Here is a 19475-nt window from a genome sequence, read left to right as displayed (position 1 = left end):
CTTGATTCTTTTTTGGACAAAAGTTATTCAGTTTTGTACAGGCACCTTAACAAGCCTTAACATAGGCTAAAGGAAGGCAAATCACCAACTCACAACATAATATGAAATGGGAAGGTTGTCTGATTTGCTGATAAAAATGCACTACCCTTGGTGTCTTGCTTTCAAAATATTTGTTTCTCCCATGTGGTATACTTTTTGCATGGAATAAGTGCAACTGTTTCCAATATTAGGTGGGACACAACACATCCATCCCACCTGGTTCCTTTGCCAATGGATATACTAGTCAGGCCCTAATTCCTAGTATCCCTATATAGTGTCCAGTTTTTCAGTTTATCTTGTCTAAAGATTTCTAGTAAGTTTTACTTTTGAATACATACTTTTTGTTCATATTTATGATAAAATATATTATATGAGTACATCTGAAGCAAATGAAAGTAGCTTACATTAAATAATAAAAAAATAAAAATAAAATTGTCTGAACACGTAATTCCAATCTTGGTATTCTACATTATCCAAATGAGTTTTCTTCAAATTTGCCATTTACTGTTTAAATGAGATTTACTAGCATCCCTATTTACTGTCCATTTTTCCTAGCTTTCCAGTTTTCCTTCTTGCCTAGTTTCTAGTAAGTTTTAGTACTTTCCTAGTTTGACCATATCAGCTTGTTTTCTCAGTTTCTAGTTACAGAGTGTCTGATATTGACCTGGTTTGCCTGTGCTGTGACCCTTGCTATAGACTATGAATTCTTCGAAGAACATTAGTAAAGAGACTCAGGCATTCTGCTGCCTCAAGTTCCATAAACCCATTAGGAGCCCATTCCTTCATTCTTACTCTTTTTAAGGCCTGTTCATTTTCTTAATTGTCTTGTCAGAACATATAGTCATTTTTGCAACTTCCTTCTTTTAAGTGAACTGAAGACATTGTTCCCTTCAAGCAATGAATAATACCTTTGTAAATAGAAGCACCATTTGTAATCAGGCTTAGAAACTTGCTATGAATGCATTTATGTGATGTGTAATGAGGTCTTCTGTAAATCAATCATTTGTTAGTTGTAATCTTTCAGTTCAATGTTTGTGGCATCTTGATCAAGAAGTATTTACAGTGACTAGATGTAATAAATGATCATATTTTAGTTACATATTCATACATGTTATGTGTTATGAATACATTTGCATGTCCTGTTAATCAGCACAAGTGATAACTCATCATACTATCGTGATTGATGGACCACTGTGTTTGAAAGTGTAATATTCAATTGCAAACACATGTAGTGCATGCAGAGTGTATTAAAATGCAAGTCAAATGAGCTACCTGAAGAAAGCATTCATAAGATTTTATATAAGCCAAGCTCAAGTTCATTTAGCTTATTTAGCAGAATTGACCTAAAATCATCCATATGACCTGTAGGATGGTTTAAGGAGGAGTTTAAAATTCTTTACAAATGACTTTAAAATAGTGTGCAAATGATGAAATACATTAAATAGTCTTTACTAATGAATGAAGACTGAAATCAAAGTGTTCATTAGCAATTGTCGAAACCTCTGTTATTAATTGCCTATAAATGATCTGTAAACAGCTTCCAATGAACTGGCTACATTTATAAGATCTTTATTAATGAATATGTAAGACCATAACAGAAGTTGAATCTGTTCGTTCTTATTAATTCATTCAAATAATCTCTTTAGTGTCCAAGTGTCTGCAATTTGTAAAATATCATCATTTACTAGCACATTTGGTCATTGTGAATTTAGACAATTGGCACCTATTCTACTTTGTGGAAAAGTATCCTGTCAGGGATGTGAGAACAGCAGCTATAGCTGAGATTAAGCAGAAAGCAGAGCAATGCTTTTTGCTTTCATTTAGTACATGGCACATACTGAGGCATATTTATAGCAAAGACGGAAAAATTGACATGAGGTGGTTTCATTTTTGTTAAGAGGGCAAAATGCCTCTTAAACCTTACTCACTTCATGCGCTGAGCTCTTCTTTCAAAACGTTAAAAAGAGGATTGGAGACATTGCTTGTTTTATTTTATTTTACAAAATGGTTTACTCTTGACACAAATTAATACTTAACTTATTGATGTGTGTCTGTTATTAACAGCTAGATGTGATTATCACACTTCTCTTAATGCCTATGATGAGCACTTAGAAAGCTCTATATGATATTATGTACTGAAATATATATATTTTTTTATAATGTGTTGTGGAACCCTATTATGAATGCAGAACTAATAGGAAGTGTTCAAAAACAGTCAAGTGTTGCTTTACAACAATGTTTTTTTCAGTGCTTATACATGTGCTTTGAAGGGCATTATTAATTGCATGCTAATAATTAAATCATTATTTATAATCAGACCATAAAGTGTTAGCAGTGCTTCTTATTGAATTGTTTTCTTGTTTTCTTCTTTCACTTGTTTTCCGTCTCTTCATATAAGCTGATTTTCTCAGGGCTGAAGTATTGATTATCTGACTCCACAGCTTTGCCCGAATTGAGTGAATCATCTCATATCAGGAGATACCTTGCCATCTAAATTGATGGCAGTCCAAAAGCTATTATTCATCATGCTTCCTTCATAGGTGTGGAGGAATAACCCAAAAGATTGAGTTTGGTATTGCGGTTACTGTTATGACTGCTCAACATGAATAAATCATGGAGGACAGTGTGTGTGTTGAACTTTCTGTTAGTCATGGATTGGGGCTATAATTCATCAGTGAAGCTCCCTGGATGCTGAACCCTTTGAAAGCTGTAGATCACCCTGCACTGTCATGTCCATCTTTGCCTTAAAAGCTGCTGGGTATCTGTCCAGTTCAGTGTCAAGCTCTACTGCAGTTCTCAATCTAATGGCTCAATTAGAGAGACAGAGAGGGAGAGAGCATGTGTTATGTGATTTGTGCCCTCAGTCAGCCGCTTCTGCAGTCTATTCAAGTTTCTGCCCACGTTGAAGCCACTGTAGCAAGTGCTTGGCTTCATGTGGTCACAGGTTGCAAGTTTAATGGAACAATTTCTATGGCTCATGGAGAACATGCTTGGACATGTCCATGCACATGCCCAAGGTATGAACGTCTGCTGGCAACTCATCCCCTCGAGCCAAAAGATGTCCCATACCTTGGGGGACACATGACTGTCTCTAAGTTTGGGGTTTATCATGCAAGCTTTGATCTTAGCCTGGCTGTACATGGTATCTCACCTCAGCATGTTGGAGCCCTTGACCTGCTTTTGTAATATTAGGACGTCCTGGCGATGTCAGACTCTAACCCTCCAGTTTGTCAAAGACCAGACTCCAGTATCACATAGGGTCTCTAGACAGTTGTCACTGCGTGGGCAGTTCTGTGGCAACTGGATGATGTAAAGTTGAACAACAGTGTTTAGCTTTTAACCCACCTTTTTACCCAGCTTTTAACCCTTAATATTAGAATTTGCTTTTAAACAAGGAAAAACTAGTAATGGTTAAGGGTGGCCAGGTATATGCATTTGGGCCAGACAGTCCAGATTAATGTTATCCGGTGTCTGGTTGGTATATACTGTATGTACCAACTGGTCAAATTATACACCATCAGTAGGCCCGCTGCTGTTTTGAAAACTGAGACACATGTCTTGTATGCACATAGGCAAAGTTAGGGTGTGTTATAGAGGTATAGGATAAACCCAATGGGGCGAATTCATAAAACCCACTGCCAGATTTCCCATGATTATAAAAGCAAACAACATGGTAACACATTTGGTTATTCAGAAACATAAGAAATATGTAAAAACTGTAAAAATAATAAAACAAAATAAACCAGACAATTATTGAAACCCCACCATAAAATCTTGTGCCACATCTCCAAAGTCCAGATTTAGTGCTCAAGTGTCAACTGTTTTCTTTACTCAGTAATGATCTCAATGACAGCTACACATTCTCTCAGACTTATAGTGTTGAGTTGTCTTCTCACGGTTAAAGGATGAACAGAAACACCTGTGTATTTTTTCAGATCTGAAGCAAGAGTGGAGCTTGATTTGTTCCTCTCTCTCAAAGATGAAAGCTGATTTGGACAGTTTTAGTGGTCTACCAGGTCATGCATGGTTGTTAGGAGTCTCTTTTTTCTGTTTTGGAAACTCCTGTCTTTTAACTTATTTCCATTTGACTTTTTATTTCCTTTATGCTAGTGGATTATGTTATATATCTCTTAAAGATTAGTAACTAAGAGCATATAAATATATAAATTCAGTCCAAGCAATGTGATTCTAAATTGTTGCAGTGTGTGTGTGTGTGTGTGTGTGTGTGTGTGTGTGTGTGTGTGTGTGTGTGTGTGTGTGTGTTGTGTTTCATTAAAAAATGGTGTGTTTGTATGCGTGCAACTGAGAACCACCACATTACTTTAGTACTGAAGGTCACATGGACACTTTGAGTCCAGAAAAATCCACTTTACTTTGTGTGTGTGTGTGTGTGTGTCTGTGTGTGTCTGTGTGTGTGTGTGTGGGTATGAGCCATACAGAAAGATTACTGTAGTCTTAGTAAGAGTGTGATAAATGAGATGTGTGTTGTTGGTGCTGAGGCTGTTCGGTTTAGCTTTTAAAGCAGATAATTCATCCTAAAGCTGCCCATACACCTCAACATCCATCACACCGCTATTGATCTACTCCTGCACGCAGTCTCGCTCTCACGCACACACACACACACTTGTCTTGCTATACATATGAGGACGTCCAGGTTTCTATTGATTTTTGTGTTACTATAGCTAAATAATACTACACCTAAACCTAACCCTAACCTTAACCTCAGTATCCAAAAGGCTATTTTTCTGCTCTTTTAGATGTCAACTAAAATGTGACATTTTTGCTCAAGTGAGGTCATTTTACTGGTCTTCACTTGAGCAAAAATGTCATATAGTCCTATCATATTGAGTACTTAGGGCCCTCATAGCACTACAAGAACACACACAACAGGCATTTTCAAATTATATCAAAAACTGAAAAATGTGAAAACGGAGATATGAGGTTTTGTTCTAACAACAGTAGTATGTCGTGTGTATGTAGCCTACAGCGCCCTCCACAATTATTGGCACCCCTCGTTAAGAAAGAAAATTATAGAAAAATGTAACCTTTAACTCAAGTGAATAATAAAAAAAAACCCCTGACTAAGAAATAATTGTTTCATAAAATCACCTGTTCCACAGTTATTGACACCCCTAAGAATTCCTAGAAAGTAAATGTAATTGAAGTATTTCTGTCATTTCTAATGTAGTGTATAAAGTTGATCAGAGTATCTAGGAACCTTTAATTAGTAATTAATCACTTCCTGTTTCCCTGGGGTATAAATATGACATGGCACAGAGGCCTATTTCTCTTATCCTCTCTTCAACATGGGAAAGACAAGAGAGCACACCATTCAAGTAAGGTTGATCTTCATAAGTCAGGCAATGGCTACAAGAAAAGAGCCACTCACCTGAACCTGCCCATATCTACAGTCAGAGGAATCATGAAGTTTAGAACAACTGGAACAGTGGCAAACAAGCCTGGATGAGGACACAAGTTTATCTTGCCACCACGCACAGTGAGGAGGACGGGAAGAGAAGTAGAAAGGTCTCCAAAGCTCACTGTTAGAGAATCGCATCAAAGAGTAACATCTTGGGGTCACAAATTCTCCATAACAACCATCAGGTGCTATCTACATGCCAACAAGCTGTTTAGGAGGCATGCATGGAAAAAGCCTTTTCTCACTTACAAACATAAACGTAAATGTCTGGAGTTCGCTAAGCAGTACTGGGACTTCAACTGGGACCATGTGCTTTGGTCAGATGAGACCAAGATAGAGCTTTTTGGTAACAAACAGTCTAAATGGTTCTGTCGTAACACAAAAGATGAGTATACCATAAAGCACCTCATGCCCACTGTGAAGTATGGGGGAGGATTGGTGATGCTGTGGGCCTGTTTCTCTTCCAAAGGCCCCAGGAACCTTGTTAGGGTGCATTACCATGAACTCTTTGAAATACCAGGACATTTTAAATCTAAATCTGGTAGCCTCTGCCCAAAAGCCGAGGATGGGTCATCACTGGGTCTTTCAGCAAGATAATGACCCTAAACATGTGGCCAAATCTACACAAAAATGGTTCACCAGACACAAAATCGAGCTCCTCCCATGGCCATCTCAGTCCCCAGACCACAACCCAATTGAAAACCTGTGGGGTGAGCTGATGAGGAGAGTGCATAGGAGAGGACCCAGGACTCTGGATGATTTAGAGAGACTGTGCAAAGAGGAATGGTTGAAGATCCCTCTCTCTGTATTCTCCCATCTTGTGAAATGTTATAGGAGAAGATTAAGTGCTGTCTTGTCAGCAAAAGGGGTTGTACAAAGTATTAACATCAGGGGTGCCAATAATTGTGGCACAGATGATTTCATGTAAAACAATCATTTCTTAATGTGATTTTTTTTCCCACTGAATAAATGCACTTGAATTAAAGATTGATTTTTCTCTTTTTTTGCATTGTTATCCTATATTATTAAAAAAAATAGATTATTAGAAACCTAAGAACACATCTAAACGAGGGGTGCCCATAATTGTGGAGGGCGCTGTATAAAGACATTTTATTATGTGATGTGTCTGTCTGTCTGTTTATCTGCCTGTATGTTGTAGCATATGAAGACATTTCTTAATGCAATATGTCTGTATGTTACAGCATGTAAAAGTCCTCTATAATGAGATTTATTTGTCTTTCTCTCTGTCTGTAAACTGTAGGATATAAAGGCATTCTATAACTTGACGTGGCTGAGTCGTTATGGGGAACCTGCAGCAGCAGAGACCCTCACTCTGCTTTGGTCAGTTACAGTGTCCATCTTTGCAATAGGCGGCCTGGTGGGAGCACTCGTGGTTTCGTATCTCATTAAAGTGCTAGGCAGGTAAGAAGTCACCTGTCCTATATACAGCTAACACACACATACAGCTGTGCCACAAACACACACATGTACACTGCAGTAAAGCTGCCTGTTCTATAAGGGTATGTGGTAGCTGTGCTCACACACACACACACACACACACACACACACACAGATAAGAACCGTGGTTTAGTGATTCTGGACTCAGTTCTGCTCCTGCGACGTGTGACAGGACCTTTAAATTACCTGTCCACTCCCAGCAGGCTTTCACTTTCTCTCTCTCTCTCTCTCTCTCTCTCTCTCTCTCTCTCTCTCTCTGTATACTCTCTCTCTTTCGCCCTGTCTTTTAGCAGAGTTTCACTTCATCTCACTCTATTTATTGATCTGTCCAACCGCTCTTTCTCTTTCTCCTCCTTCTGTACAGGGTTTAACTCCTTTGATCTCGATCTCTCTCTCTACCCCTCATTCTGCATAGTTTCTGTTTTTCTCTTCTTTACCTCACCCCCCTCTTTCTTATGACTCTCATGGTAGTCTTGGAATGAGAGTGTGTGTGTGTGGGGTATGAGGTTGGTGGAGATGAGGGGGACTCAGAGATGGAGGATATTTTTAGTGTGTCCCTGCAGAGTAAGACAAGCTGGCAGGTTCCTACTAATGGATGTTCTTCTCTCTCTGTGGTACACAAGCACACGCAGTTATGGTCCATTCATCCTGTGGGCACCTGATGCACACATACAAGTGTGACTGTCATTGTGCATTAATCTTTGACTATGTTTACACAATCATACACGTACTATCAGTGTTGCCCACTGCAGTAGATTAGTTAGTGTTGATAATGCTGGCTTGTGGGTTGTATTGATTTCTTTCATGAACATGTGTCTGTGCTTGTATGTGTACGTGTTTTCTTTGTTCATGCCTGTGAGTGCAGAGTGTTTGGTCTATGGAGAATACCTTGCATTATTTAATGATTAGGGGTGGGAATCTCTAGGCACCTCACGATTCAACTACGATTTCGAGGTGGCAATGCTATTCTAAAATGATTACTGATGCATTTTGATGCATCTTTTTTTTCTATACAGAATTTCTTTTTTCTCACTGTGTGAGGACTTGGTACTTTTAAAGTAAAGTATTTATTTACTTCCAATATCCTTTATTAATAAAACAAATGGAAGTATTTTGGCAAGTGAACTGGAGGACTCTTATTCAGTGCTCTTGTTTGGAGCACAGGAGACACTGGCTGTCACTCATCTGCTATAAAAGACTGTCAAACCCTAAAACTTTGTGAAGATGAAGAGAGACATTTTACAAGAAACTGTTCAACTTTTGAAGAAAGGTGTCTGGCAGAGATGGAAGGAAAGCGGCTATAGTTAAAGCTTAAAACAGTGCAAAGTAAATCCGCATATTGGCTTAGATTTTTTAACCTATACTAGGACATTATCACATACTGAGGCATATTGGACATGAAATGTTGTGATTCCCAAAGTAGTTTGATTTTTGTTGAAAGGACAAAATGTCTCTTCTTAACATTTGGGTTGTGACTCCTGACCTAGCCTAGTGTAAAGAACAGGCTGGATTGTAATCCATGATACCCGCTTACTCAAACACACAAAAACCAGAATCAGAGCCAAAAACCAAATCAGAGTCCAAAAGTCCAAAAAACAGAAAAGTTCACAAAACAACAAAAGCACCAAGGGGAGATCAAAAAGCAGAGTCCAAGAGTTCAGAAAAGGGTCAAGGTAATCCAAACAGTCAAGAAACAAGGCTTGGTATGCAGAATAAACTGGCAATACTTGTGAGCCAGTGTTGCTGAAGGTCCTTAAATTGGTAGGTAAATGAGCTGCAGGTGAGAGGGGTCCAGGTGTAACTAGGAAGTATGTCAGTATTCAGGAGAGGCTGACTGCTGGTGGCGAAGGCAGGTATTACACCGGACACCTAGCTTTTAATGCAAAGGGTGCCGGTTGGATTTCTTGTGTTTTTATTATGTGCCGTCATAGACTGTCTGGGCGCTGCACTTCCAGTTTCCAACTTTTTTGTGTTCCATCAACATTACATTATAAATGAAGTATTTAGAAAATCGCTTTTTAAAATTTGTGAATCGTATCAGAATCGTTCACGTCCGCATCTCGATGCATCTAAGAATCGATTTTTCCCCCAACAGTATTAATGATCATTAAGTATATGCCTGCCTTTTAAACAGATATTTCTGAAGAGACAAAATATAAAATAATCCAGTTGCACAGAGAAGTGGAAAGTCAAAAGAAAGAAAAAAAAACCAGGAGTTTCCAAAAGTGAAACGATTAACAGTTACAGAGTAAATGGAACTGTCGCCATCAGATAAACAGCTCTTAAAGCTTTGCTCTTTGAGAGAGAAGGGAAAATCAAGCTCCACTCTTACTTCAGATCTGAAAAAACCCACAGGTGTTTCTGTCCATCCTTCCACTATGAGAAGACTGAAAAGAGGTATAACTTTCAAGAAGACCTAATGGAGAAAGGGAAAGAACATTTACAAAGCAAACAAAGAAGCTGCTGGTGTTCTCAGAATAATGGACTGACCACCCCATAGTCCAGACCATCCAGTCACTGAATTTGTTTGAGATTATTTGGATCATAAGAAGCTGAAAATGCAAACGAGTTCTGAGACTGAACTTTGGATAAATGTGGAAAAATATCCCAACCGATTTCTTTGTAAAACTAAAAGCAAGTCTCCTAAAAAGAATGGGAGTTCTAATAAAGGGAAAGAATGGACACACTAAATACAGACAAAAATATAGATTTCAGTATTTAGTGTGTCTACCCATGTTTTTCAGTATATTATAAACCTTTTATTTAGTTTTTGCGGCACTTCTGTATATTGGTTTCTATTACTCAATCAATCAATTAACCTTTATATAAACTGGGGGAACATTGAGGGTGACCTTCATTTGCAATGTTGATACAGGAAAAAGTGTAAAGTGTAAGAACATATCAAATAATACAAGTCAATTTAATAATAATAGTATATATATATATATATATATATATATATATATATATATATATATATATATATATATATATATAAAATGAAACATTACTAACAAAAATGTATTTAAAACAGTAGAAAATCATCATCATCATCATCATCATCATCATCATCATCGTTGACTGCTAGTCCAGATATAGTCGCGGCAGCAGTTGGGAGAGCAGAGAATCCCAGATGACCCTGTCCCCCGCAACTTCATCCAGCTCATTCCCAGGGATCCCAAGCTGCTCCCAGGCCAACTTGGAGATATAATCCCTCCAGTGGGTCCTAGGACAACCCTGGGGTCTTGTCCCGGTAGGCCATGCCTGGAACACCCCCACCGGGAGGCGTCCGGGGGACATCCGGATCAGATACCTGAACCACCTCAGCTGGCTCCTCTCAATGTGGAGGAGTAGAAACTCTACTCTGAGCTCCTCCCGGATGACAGAGCTCCTCACTCTATCACATAGTGTGTAGTGTGAAGCTCGAAAGCTCATTTCCGCCACTTGTATTCACGATCTTGTTCTTTAGGTCATTACCCACAGCTCGTGACCATAGGTGAGGGTTGGGATGTAGATTGACCGGTAAACAGAGAGCTTTGCCTCTTGGCTCAACTCCCTTTTCACCACTACAGTCCGGTACAGTGACCACATTACTGCTGCCATCTGTCCCAGCCTATAGCTGATCTCATGATCCCTCTTCCGGTCACTCGTGAACAAGACCCCAAGATACTTAAACTCCTCCATGCCATCCTTTTTTGGGCCAATACCATGGCCTCAGACTTGGAGGTGCTGATCCGCATACCAACCGCTTCACACTCAGCTGCAAACCGCTCCAGCGAGCGCTGGAGACATCCATGTGATTCTGCCAAAAGAACATCATCTTCAAATAGCAGGGACGCCACCCTCCGGCCTCCACATATAATGCCCTCCTGATCCCAGCTATGCCCTGACACTCTGTCCATGAATATCACGAACAAGAGTGGAGACAAGGCACAACCCTGCTGGAGTCCAACGCTAACATGCCTTGACTTAATGCCGAGTATATGGACACAGCTCTCACTGGCGGTGAGTACGGAGGCACGGCAACTGGCTGCGGGTCCGGAGGCACAGCGACTGGCTGCGGGTCCGGAGGCACGGCGTGCCGCTAATCTGTGTGGAGGAACACACAGAAATGAGACCCTCTCGGCCGTTCCCAAGGTTCACTCAAGCTATAGGAAGTGGTGCTTGAAAACGAACCGAGTACCAAAGTAGGGGTTATCTGTATGCTCCTTTCGTCTCACGTCGACTTGCGCTGCAGGTCGCTCCTCCCTGCAGCGTTGCTCAATCCGGGCGGGCCCAAGGCGCTTACCTGAGGTCTTGATGTCCAAATTGAAGACAGGATGGTCCTTCACCTTCGTACAGGACCAACGAGACACTCGTGTCCCCTCAGCGCCAGGGGATTTGCTCTCACTGGATTGGCGTCGTTGGGATGCGGGTAACTCGGGCTGCATGGAAACAGCTGGAGGAACAACGGAACAGCCACATGCCAGTGTGTTTCTTATCCACTGCGTCCTTTGGTGGCTGGTCTTTCTGTAACGGGGAGCGGACGCATATGCGGAGATAAGCGACGTTTGTTATGGGCAAATCCAGGGTCATAGTCCAAACAATCCAGGGTCATAGAGCCAACACGGACTGATCGGGGGACATACATGACAGTAACCAGAATCAAACAGAACAAACAACAGTACATAGACCAGTACATCCAGCAAACAACAGTTCAAACACCAAAGACCAGCAAACACAAGGGGCAAACATAGGGCTTAAATACGCAGGGTAAATGAGGGACATGCAGGAAACAGGTGGAGACAATCAGGGGTGGAGTCAATAAACAAGGGGGCTGGATCAAAACAAATGCACATGGGCTAAACCAAAACACATGTACAGGACTGGGAGGGGCCAATCGTGACATAAGGTGGGTTCTGATATTTGCACAGTACTGTATGCTAAGAATTACATGATGTGTGTGTATGTGTGTGTGTGTGTGTAGTGTTTGTATTGATTCTTACGCAGGGAGGTGGGAGTATTGCTTTTTTCTGCTTTCTGAAACAGAGCTACATGAAGAGACCATTAGGGCGGATGTCCTGCTCTCTTTCACGCTTCATTCCCTCCACTTTCCTCTCCCCCTTAGAAGAAGAAGCCTCCATAGTTCTATCTAAAAGTGGACCATGTTTTGTGTTTGGCTCCTGTATATCAGCTACAGGTTCCATCTGTTGCCGGTTTTTAGTCCTCACACACATTTATCTCAGTTGCATGTATTTCAAACACAAGATTGCTGGATCTTTCAGAACAAAAGCAGATAGCGTGTAACAAGTGACAGCAAAATGGAAGTTTTCTTTAATCAAGTTAGACGAGATCTAACAAGCAGCGAACACATCAAAGCAGCGCACAAAGCCACTGTAAGGGTTGCACTTGTGCGCTGTGGCATTCTTGTGATGAAATCCCTAAGGCTTCAGACACATGTTCTCAGCTTTCTCTCTCAATAAAGTAACAACATCACATAAAACGCACAGTCTAGACGTCTCCAGAACTTGTTAGTGTGATTTTAATTTAGCTTTACATCCACTGGCCACTTTATTAGAAACATCTGCCTTATATCTACGCTCATTGTTCATTAGTTCATGTCCACCTACCACACCGGTGCACTCACTACAAAGTATGGACTGTAGACCATCTGTTTCTTTATAATATATTAGCTCTCCTTTATCCTTATCAGTAGCCTAGAATTATTGCTACAATGCACCTTTCTTACCTAGCGCTCTCACTTTAAATGTTACATTACATCACAGCAAACCAAGTATCCATGAGCCCCTCCCCCTCCCACTCCCCTTCACTGAGTGTGAAGTCACTGTGGAATGAAGGCCTGGTGAGGGAGAGGCGAAAAAGAGTGCAGTCATTGTAATTTGTTCCCTCACTGGTTTTAACATCAAGCGCTAGAAACCTTGAAACCTTCACCTTGTAACATCACTACAATACAGTAATGCTAATTTCTGCTTGCATTCTATTGGATTTCCTGTGTTAAGTTATTGTCAAGCTAACAGTGGTGTACATTGACTTTCAAACATTGGGTAAAACACTGATGGCAGCACTAGTTTAAAGTCTGGCATTTAAATACTGTAATGTGTTTTATTATGTATGTTTTTGTGTTTCAGTAAATACTTCAACTTGAAGCCTCACTCTAAAAAGTAGAGGAGGCTATAGTTCAGTGTGCTTCACTTTACTTAGACAAATACAACTAATGAGCTTTTATAGTTTGTTATGAACAGTATTTATAATGCATTATGTTAACAATTCATAATGCATAATAAGCATGGTTATAACATGTACTGCATTTTCATAAACATTTAAAGCCATGTTTATGATGCCTTATGAATACATTATACCTTTTTATGAGTGTGTTCATAGATGCTTACAAAGGTGACATTCATAGAAAGTGTTACCGGACTCCCCCTTTATTTGCATGCTAGCCTGAAATTGGAAGGAAGTTAGATGAGTTTTGGCATCTGGAGAAACTACAAAACTCCATGAGACAAGGATTACACAGACAAGGTTGCAGCCCACATTGCACTCTTCCATAAATAACATTGGCAAGGATGCACACTCTGCTGTCAGATTTTTGTTGTCTCACATCTTTTTATCTCTTTTAGCTCTCTCCAACACGTAAAAACCAGTCTGAGATTTACTCTTGTCCAGTCTCTTGCTCTGTCACTTTCTTTTTTCTCTTCCTCGCTTCCACAGACAACGTCTTCTTCAGTCTTTTGGGAGCCTCAGTCATTATGTCCATGCTAGAAATATCAAGCTAGCTTCTTATAGCTGGCTAAAGACCTATAGTTGTCGGTGTGATATGGTGCCATATGCAGTTTACATCCACTGGCCACTTTATTACAAATATCTGCCTTATATCTGCGCTTATTGTGCATTTCTTCATGTCCACCTACCACACTGGTGCACTCACTACAAAGTATGGACTGTAGACCATCTGTTTCTTTATAATATATTAGCTCTCCTTTATCAGTTATGCAGTTCTGGCGAGAGATTTCTTGCCAGCTCCTCCAAAGTTACATAGTGCTATCGCAGGAGTTCCAAGCCTGTAGTGGCAATGACAGAGACATCATTCTCCCTATTAAAAGTCAGTGTAACATCCAAATGGTTTTGAAGCTGCTATTTTACAGTAAAATACTGCTTTAAAAAGCACATTCACATGTGAAAATTTGTCATTACTTGTAAACATGTGGTTTTTGCACACTTCACATTTCTAACTTTTCTGTAAGGTGTACTGACAGTGTAGGGATATAGAGTGGACTGAAAAGCTATAGTCTTTAATTGTAGAAGTTCATGGTAGGTATACCTGATTCAGTGGACAACGAGTGGACCATGTACATGCTAATGAGGAACCTCATGAAACCTCAGCATATCCATCTTTTACACACACACGTACATGTCCATCTCAAATACAGAAACAAATACATATACACTGATACTTAACCTTCCTATGTCAGCACTTCATGTCTCTCTATCTCGTTGTCTCTCTCATATTGGATAACAGGATCTTGTAATGAATGGGAGAGTTCCGTGGTCCCTCAGGGGTTCTCTCTGTGTGTGTGTGTGTGTGTGTGTGTGCTATGCACACTGGGGAGTGTGAGTCTCATTTCCACCTCTCTCAGTCTCACAGCAGATAGGAGCACGATTCGGTGCTGTAGTGACTCAATTAGCTGCATGTAAACTGCAGTGCTCAGGGGAGAAACTGTCTGTTGGCTCAGTTAGAGCCACCTTGGGCTCATAAGAAGAGTAAATGGAGATGTGTGAGGAGACCAGATGTCAGTGGGGGTGTGGAGAGAAATGCTTTGTATTCTACAGAAATAAGTAACAAGCATATAAGCGGAACTGTGTTGGACATTTTCAGTGCTTCTGTTGTTTTTAAGTGTGTACTGGCTGTCTGTGCCTTATTTAATGGCTTAGTGCCCATTTAAAGACACTGTAGAACCCTTAAAATCCAACTTATTATATCCTAAGGCTGAATTATTCTTGAGTTATAGGTGTGAGGAATGGAACCATGGACCTGGAAAGGGGTATATCATACTCTATGGAACAAAACCATTCAAATAGACAAGAAAAGTAAATATACCATTAATTATCATGAAAAGATAGACTCCAGAAAATGTCACATCCAATACAGAGTTATGAAATAGCTGAATTTTAAAAGAGAAGCTATGCCTTACCTCTTACACACTGAGTTGCCAGTTTATTAGGTATCTGGTACCTACATTTATTATCCATTTTATCATGTACATTTAGAGTATAAATGCACTTTTTTGTAGGTTGACATTTACTGACTGTAGCCCATTTGTTGCTATGGACAATATCGACCATCTTCTACTCTGTCCATCAATGGAACAGGGTCATGGAACTTTTCTGGTACTTCTATTCTATCTCAATATCTGACTTCTATTGTAGCTACCCACACTTTGCTTCCCCATGCCTGGACTGGACTGACTCTGAGCTGCGCTTACTGAGAACGAAATGATAACGTTGGTCTTCCTCTCTCCATTGTCTTCTCTTTCACCATGTTGTCTTTATTTCTTGGCGTTCCTTTGAGTCAACCTTTGCACCCAGTGGTATATCTTGTCTCTCTCTCTCTCTCTCTCTCTCTCTCTCTCTCTCTCTTTCTTTCCTTCCACTGTGATAACTTTTCCCCTTCCGTCCCAAATATTTTCCCTTTTTCTCCAAAATTGTTTTCCCTTTCCAGTCCAAACCCTTTTATTTTCCAACCACCCAGTGACATTTCCATGGGGCTTCCTTTTAACTGCTCTCTGTGGCCCATTATAGTGCTGCCAGACTCTCTCTGGCCACCCCCTGCAGTGCTAATGGGCTCGAGGCCCCTCTCTGTCCTCTCCTTGCAGCTCTTAGTGGAAATATGGTGTTTAGCATCCTCCTCTGCCCCTTCTCCATGGCCCTCTGTGGTGCTGGTGGGGTCAGATCCCTTTCATACCGACTCTTCCTCTTTGTTTTTTTCCAAAAACTCTCCTTTCCATTCCTTACCCGTTCTCCTGACATTTCAACTCTAATTGCCCATGATACTGGCTACCATTCTACCCCCTTTCAGCTTCATCCCAACCCCTTTCTTCTTTTCTATCAATCCTTTCCTTTTAACCTAACCCTTCTTTTATCTCTGCACTTTTCCTTTTCATCTCAACCATTTGCCCTTTTCATGTTTAAACTCTCCTTCTTCTTCATCCCATCTCTCCTTTGTCTATCTAACCTCTCATTTTTAGCCCATCCCAATCTTCTCCATCCCAGCCACTCTCTTTTTCATTCCAACCCTCTTTTTACTTCATTCCAAACATTTCCTTTTTTACCCTGCCCATTTTCCAATTATGTCCCATTTGACTTTAAGGGTTCAGCTTCCTTTGCATTCACTTCTTGTTGATCCTTTTTTGGTTGCTGTGGTTTCTCTGATGGTTCTGTTGTGTTCTCTCTCTTACCCCTTGAGCTAATCAGCTTCCCAGTCCTGTTATAGTTGTAACATATTGTTTCCACCATTTTGAAAGGGATGACATTGATTTTTATCCATTCCTATGCAACCACACATATCAATTCTCAGTATACTTGTTAGAACAAGTGCAGTTCCCTCTGCATCCTCTCATGATCTTAAAGATCACCAACTCCACATTTGAGTATCACCAGGCATACAACAGTAATAAAGAGTTGCAAACCAAATAACAATTTGGGAGCAACTACTTTTTACTTTAGAGTGTTTGTGGCTCTCACATTGAAGTGCAAAAGTAGGAGTTGCCCAGACCCACAGCCTGATTTTTCTCTTCTTTCCAATCTATACTTTCACATTTAGTCGTCAGACTGCAATCTATCATTCGAATGCTCCTAGAAATTAATGTAATGGTTTCATATAATGGAAATAAAGATGGAGACACATCAGTCAGGCAATCATTCAGTCGGGAAAACAGATTAATAGTGGAAATGTCATTTATCATAAAGAAAGCACAGTATCTTGCAGGATGTACTGCTTCTTTATAATATCTATGTACCTTCATTCATGACCCTTTTGATCTGATATATTCAGACAGGTGACAATTATACAGATATTGTGAATAAATGAGTGGAGAAAAATAACAAGTGCAGATGCTTCCAGAAAGGTATATACTATTATGCAGTTAAGCAGTGAACATGTTACAATGCTCAGTGGCATGTATAAAATGCTAAAAGTGTCCAGTTGACCTTGATTTTGGATGGGAAAAAAAGATCTAAGTGATTTGAAAGAGGGTTGATTATTGGGTGCCTCTGTCCACAAGACGCAAAGAGTCATCCAATGGTTTGATGAGTATGAAAATGATGGAAATCACATGATATGGCTTTCACAGTCACCAGATCCAGCAAAGTTCCAAAGATTTAGAGAATTTATAACAAGGTGAATTGAAGGTGTTCTTGTGGCTTGTGGTGGCCCAACACTGTACTAAGACATCTCCATCACAAAAATAGACCATTTACATTTTGACTATTGTGTTAAGACACATGCTACTATATGGTCATATAATGTACTGATGGTAGAGAAACATTTCATGCAAGGAAGGACTATTATTATCTGCATGAATTTGCCACATGATTTGGGATTACCAACAGCTGCCTATTCAGGAAAGCAGGGCTGTATGGGGTGCAGAGCCCCAGGTGTGGTGAGACTATTTGTTAAAATTACTTTTCCCTTGTGTGCTGTGGACAGAGAACAATAATTTGGGGAACACAGACTCCCTTTTCACTGCATGCATTGTTCTTCCATTTGAACTGCAAAAACTCTCTACACAAACACACACACTCAAACACACAGAGACGCAAACAAAGCCTGGCCATCTCACATGGATGTGCACACCTTTATCAGCTGTTCTACATATCAAACACATACTGATTACTTTTTCAATCATTGGCTGCATACAAAGGATGAAAGAAGTGATGAAAGAAGCCACGGTGTCACAGGACTGGCCCATCTCTCATATACACTCTATGCACTTATCTTTAGAAGCCAAAATGGAATTCGAATGTGGCAGAAGTCCTTCATAACCTATGCGGCTGTCTACATAGGCTAAAGAATGTACTTAGTGAGCTATCCACTGAGCACTAAGCTAATTAAGCTAGCTAATCACACACATACCAATTCAGCCAGGTAGTTAGCTTCCCATTTTTTACTCATAATGTAATAAACAACTTTGGATATTATGAAGGCCTGAATCCTTTATGGGCTTAAAAGTTGTTGAGAATGAAGCAGACATACATCATTCTTGGTTTAGGACAGTTGGGTTTATTGCAGTGATCTTGTTTAGATGTCTCTTTCTCTGAATGTCTCAGATTATATAGGCTTCAGTCACCCCAAAGCTGGGCTGGATTTATCAGGTTTCTTTTTTATAACAGTCTGTCATGTAACAGTCATGTAGAATCACAAGATACGAACAGAGTATCCAGGGATGTTCTCTGATATAAATACGCAACATACTAGATCATTCTGTAATGGATAGGGTAAGAGGCTTTTCTTCTACCCCGAGGACACTGAGGATGTAATCTCTCTTAGAAGACAAACAAATTAGATGTTAAGGAATTTCCACTTTCATAGAACTATATGAAAGAAATGAAACATTTTCCAACAGAGGGCTACACTATATGGACAAAAGTATTGGGACACCTAGACATTACACCTACAGGAGCTTTCATGACATGCCATTCTAAATCCATAGGTATTAATATGGGGCTAAAGCAGCTTCCACTCTTCTGGGAAGCTTTCTACAAGAATTTGAAGTATGTCTGTGGGAATTTTTGCCTGTTCTTCCAGAAGAGTATTTGTTAGGCAAGACATTGATGTTGGATGAGATGGCTCGCAATCTCCTTTTTAGTTAATTCTAAAGGTGTTCTAAAGGTGGGTTGAGGTCAAGGCCAGAAAGTTCTACACCAAACTCACCCAGCCATGCCTTTCTGGACCTTGCTTTGTGCACTGGGGTATGGTCCTGCTGGAATAAAATGGCCTTCCTCCAACTGTTCTCACAAATGGAAGCATACAATTGTCCAAAATGTCTTTGTATGCTAAAGGATTTAGATTTCCCTTCACTGAAACTAAGGGGCCTAGGCCAACCCCAGAAAAAAAACCCATAGCATTACCCTCCTTCACCCAACTTTAGGCAGGTAACTATCTCCTGGCATTTGCCAAATACAGACTCATCCATCAGACTGCCAGATAGAGAAACATGATTTGTCACTCCACAGACTGCATTTCCACTGCTCCAGAGTCCAGTGCGCTTTACACCACTGCATCTGATGCTTGGCATTGTGCTTTGTAATGGAAGGCTTCCATGCAGTAAACCCATGCATTGAAACTCTTGGTGCACAATTTTTGTGCTGATGTTAATGCCAGACCAGCTTTGGAACTCTGCAGTTATTAAGCCAGCAGAGTGTTTTGGCGACTTTTATGCACCTCAGTACTCGGCAATCCAGTCTGTAACTTCACATGGTCACATGGACACTTCATGCCTAAGTTGCTGTCGTTACTAAACCCATCCACCTTTCACTAATACCACACAGTTAGTTTCCT

The 19475-nt window shown here is 40.3% G+C and overlaps 1 protein-coding gene across 5 annotated transcripts in view; it reads left to right on the top strand.

Moving 5' to 3' along the window:
• The window catches only part of slc2a9l2 (solute carrier family 2 member 9, like 2), a 321644-nt gene that overhangs the window by 53355 nt on the left and 248814 nt on the right, over positions 1 to 19475 (top strand). For 4 of the 5 annotated variants that reach the window (XM_017705365.2, XM_017705366.2, XM_037544988.1 and 1 more), the window contains exon 4: positions 6720 to 6880. The exons of the other annotated variant lie outside the window; for it this stretch is intronic. In XM_017705365.2, the coding sequence (XP_017560854.1) occupies positions 6720 to 6880 (161 nt within the window). The remainder of the gene's footprint in view (positions 1 to 6719; positions 6881 to 19475) is intronic. 5 annotated transcript variants of the gene reach the window in all.

The sequence above is a fragment of the Pygocentrus nattereri genome, chromosome 14 (assembly GCF_015220715.1).
Source record: "Pygocentrus nattereri isolate fPygNat1 chromosome 14, fPygNat1.pri, whole genome shotgun sequence".
Lineage (NCBI taxonomy): Eukaryota > Metazoa > Chordata > Actinopteri > Characiformes > Serrasalmidae > Pygocentrus > Pygocentrus nattereri.
This window is presented reverse-complemented; position numbering and strand designations above follow the sequence as displayed.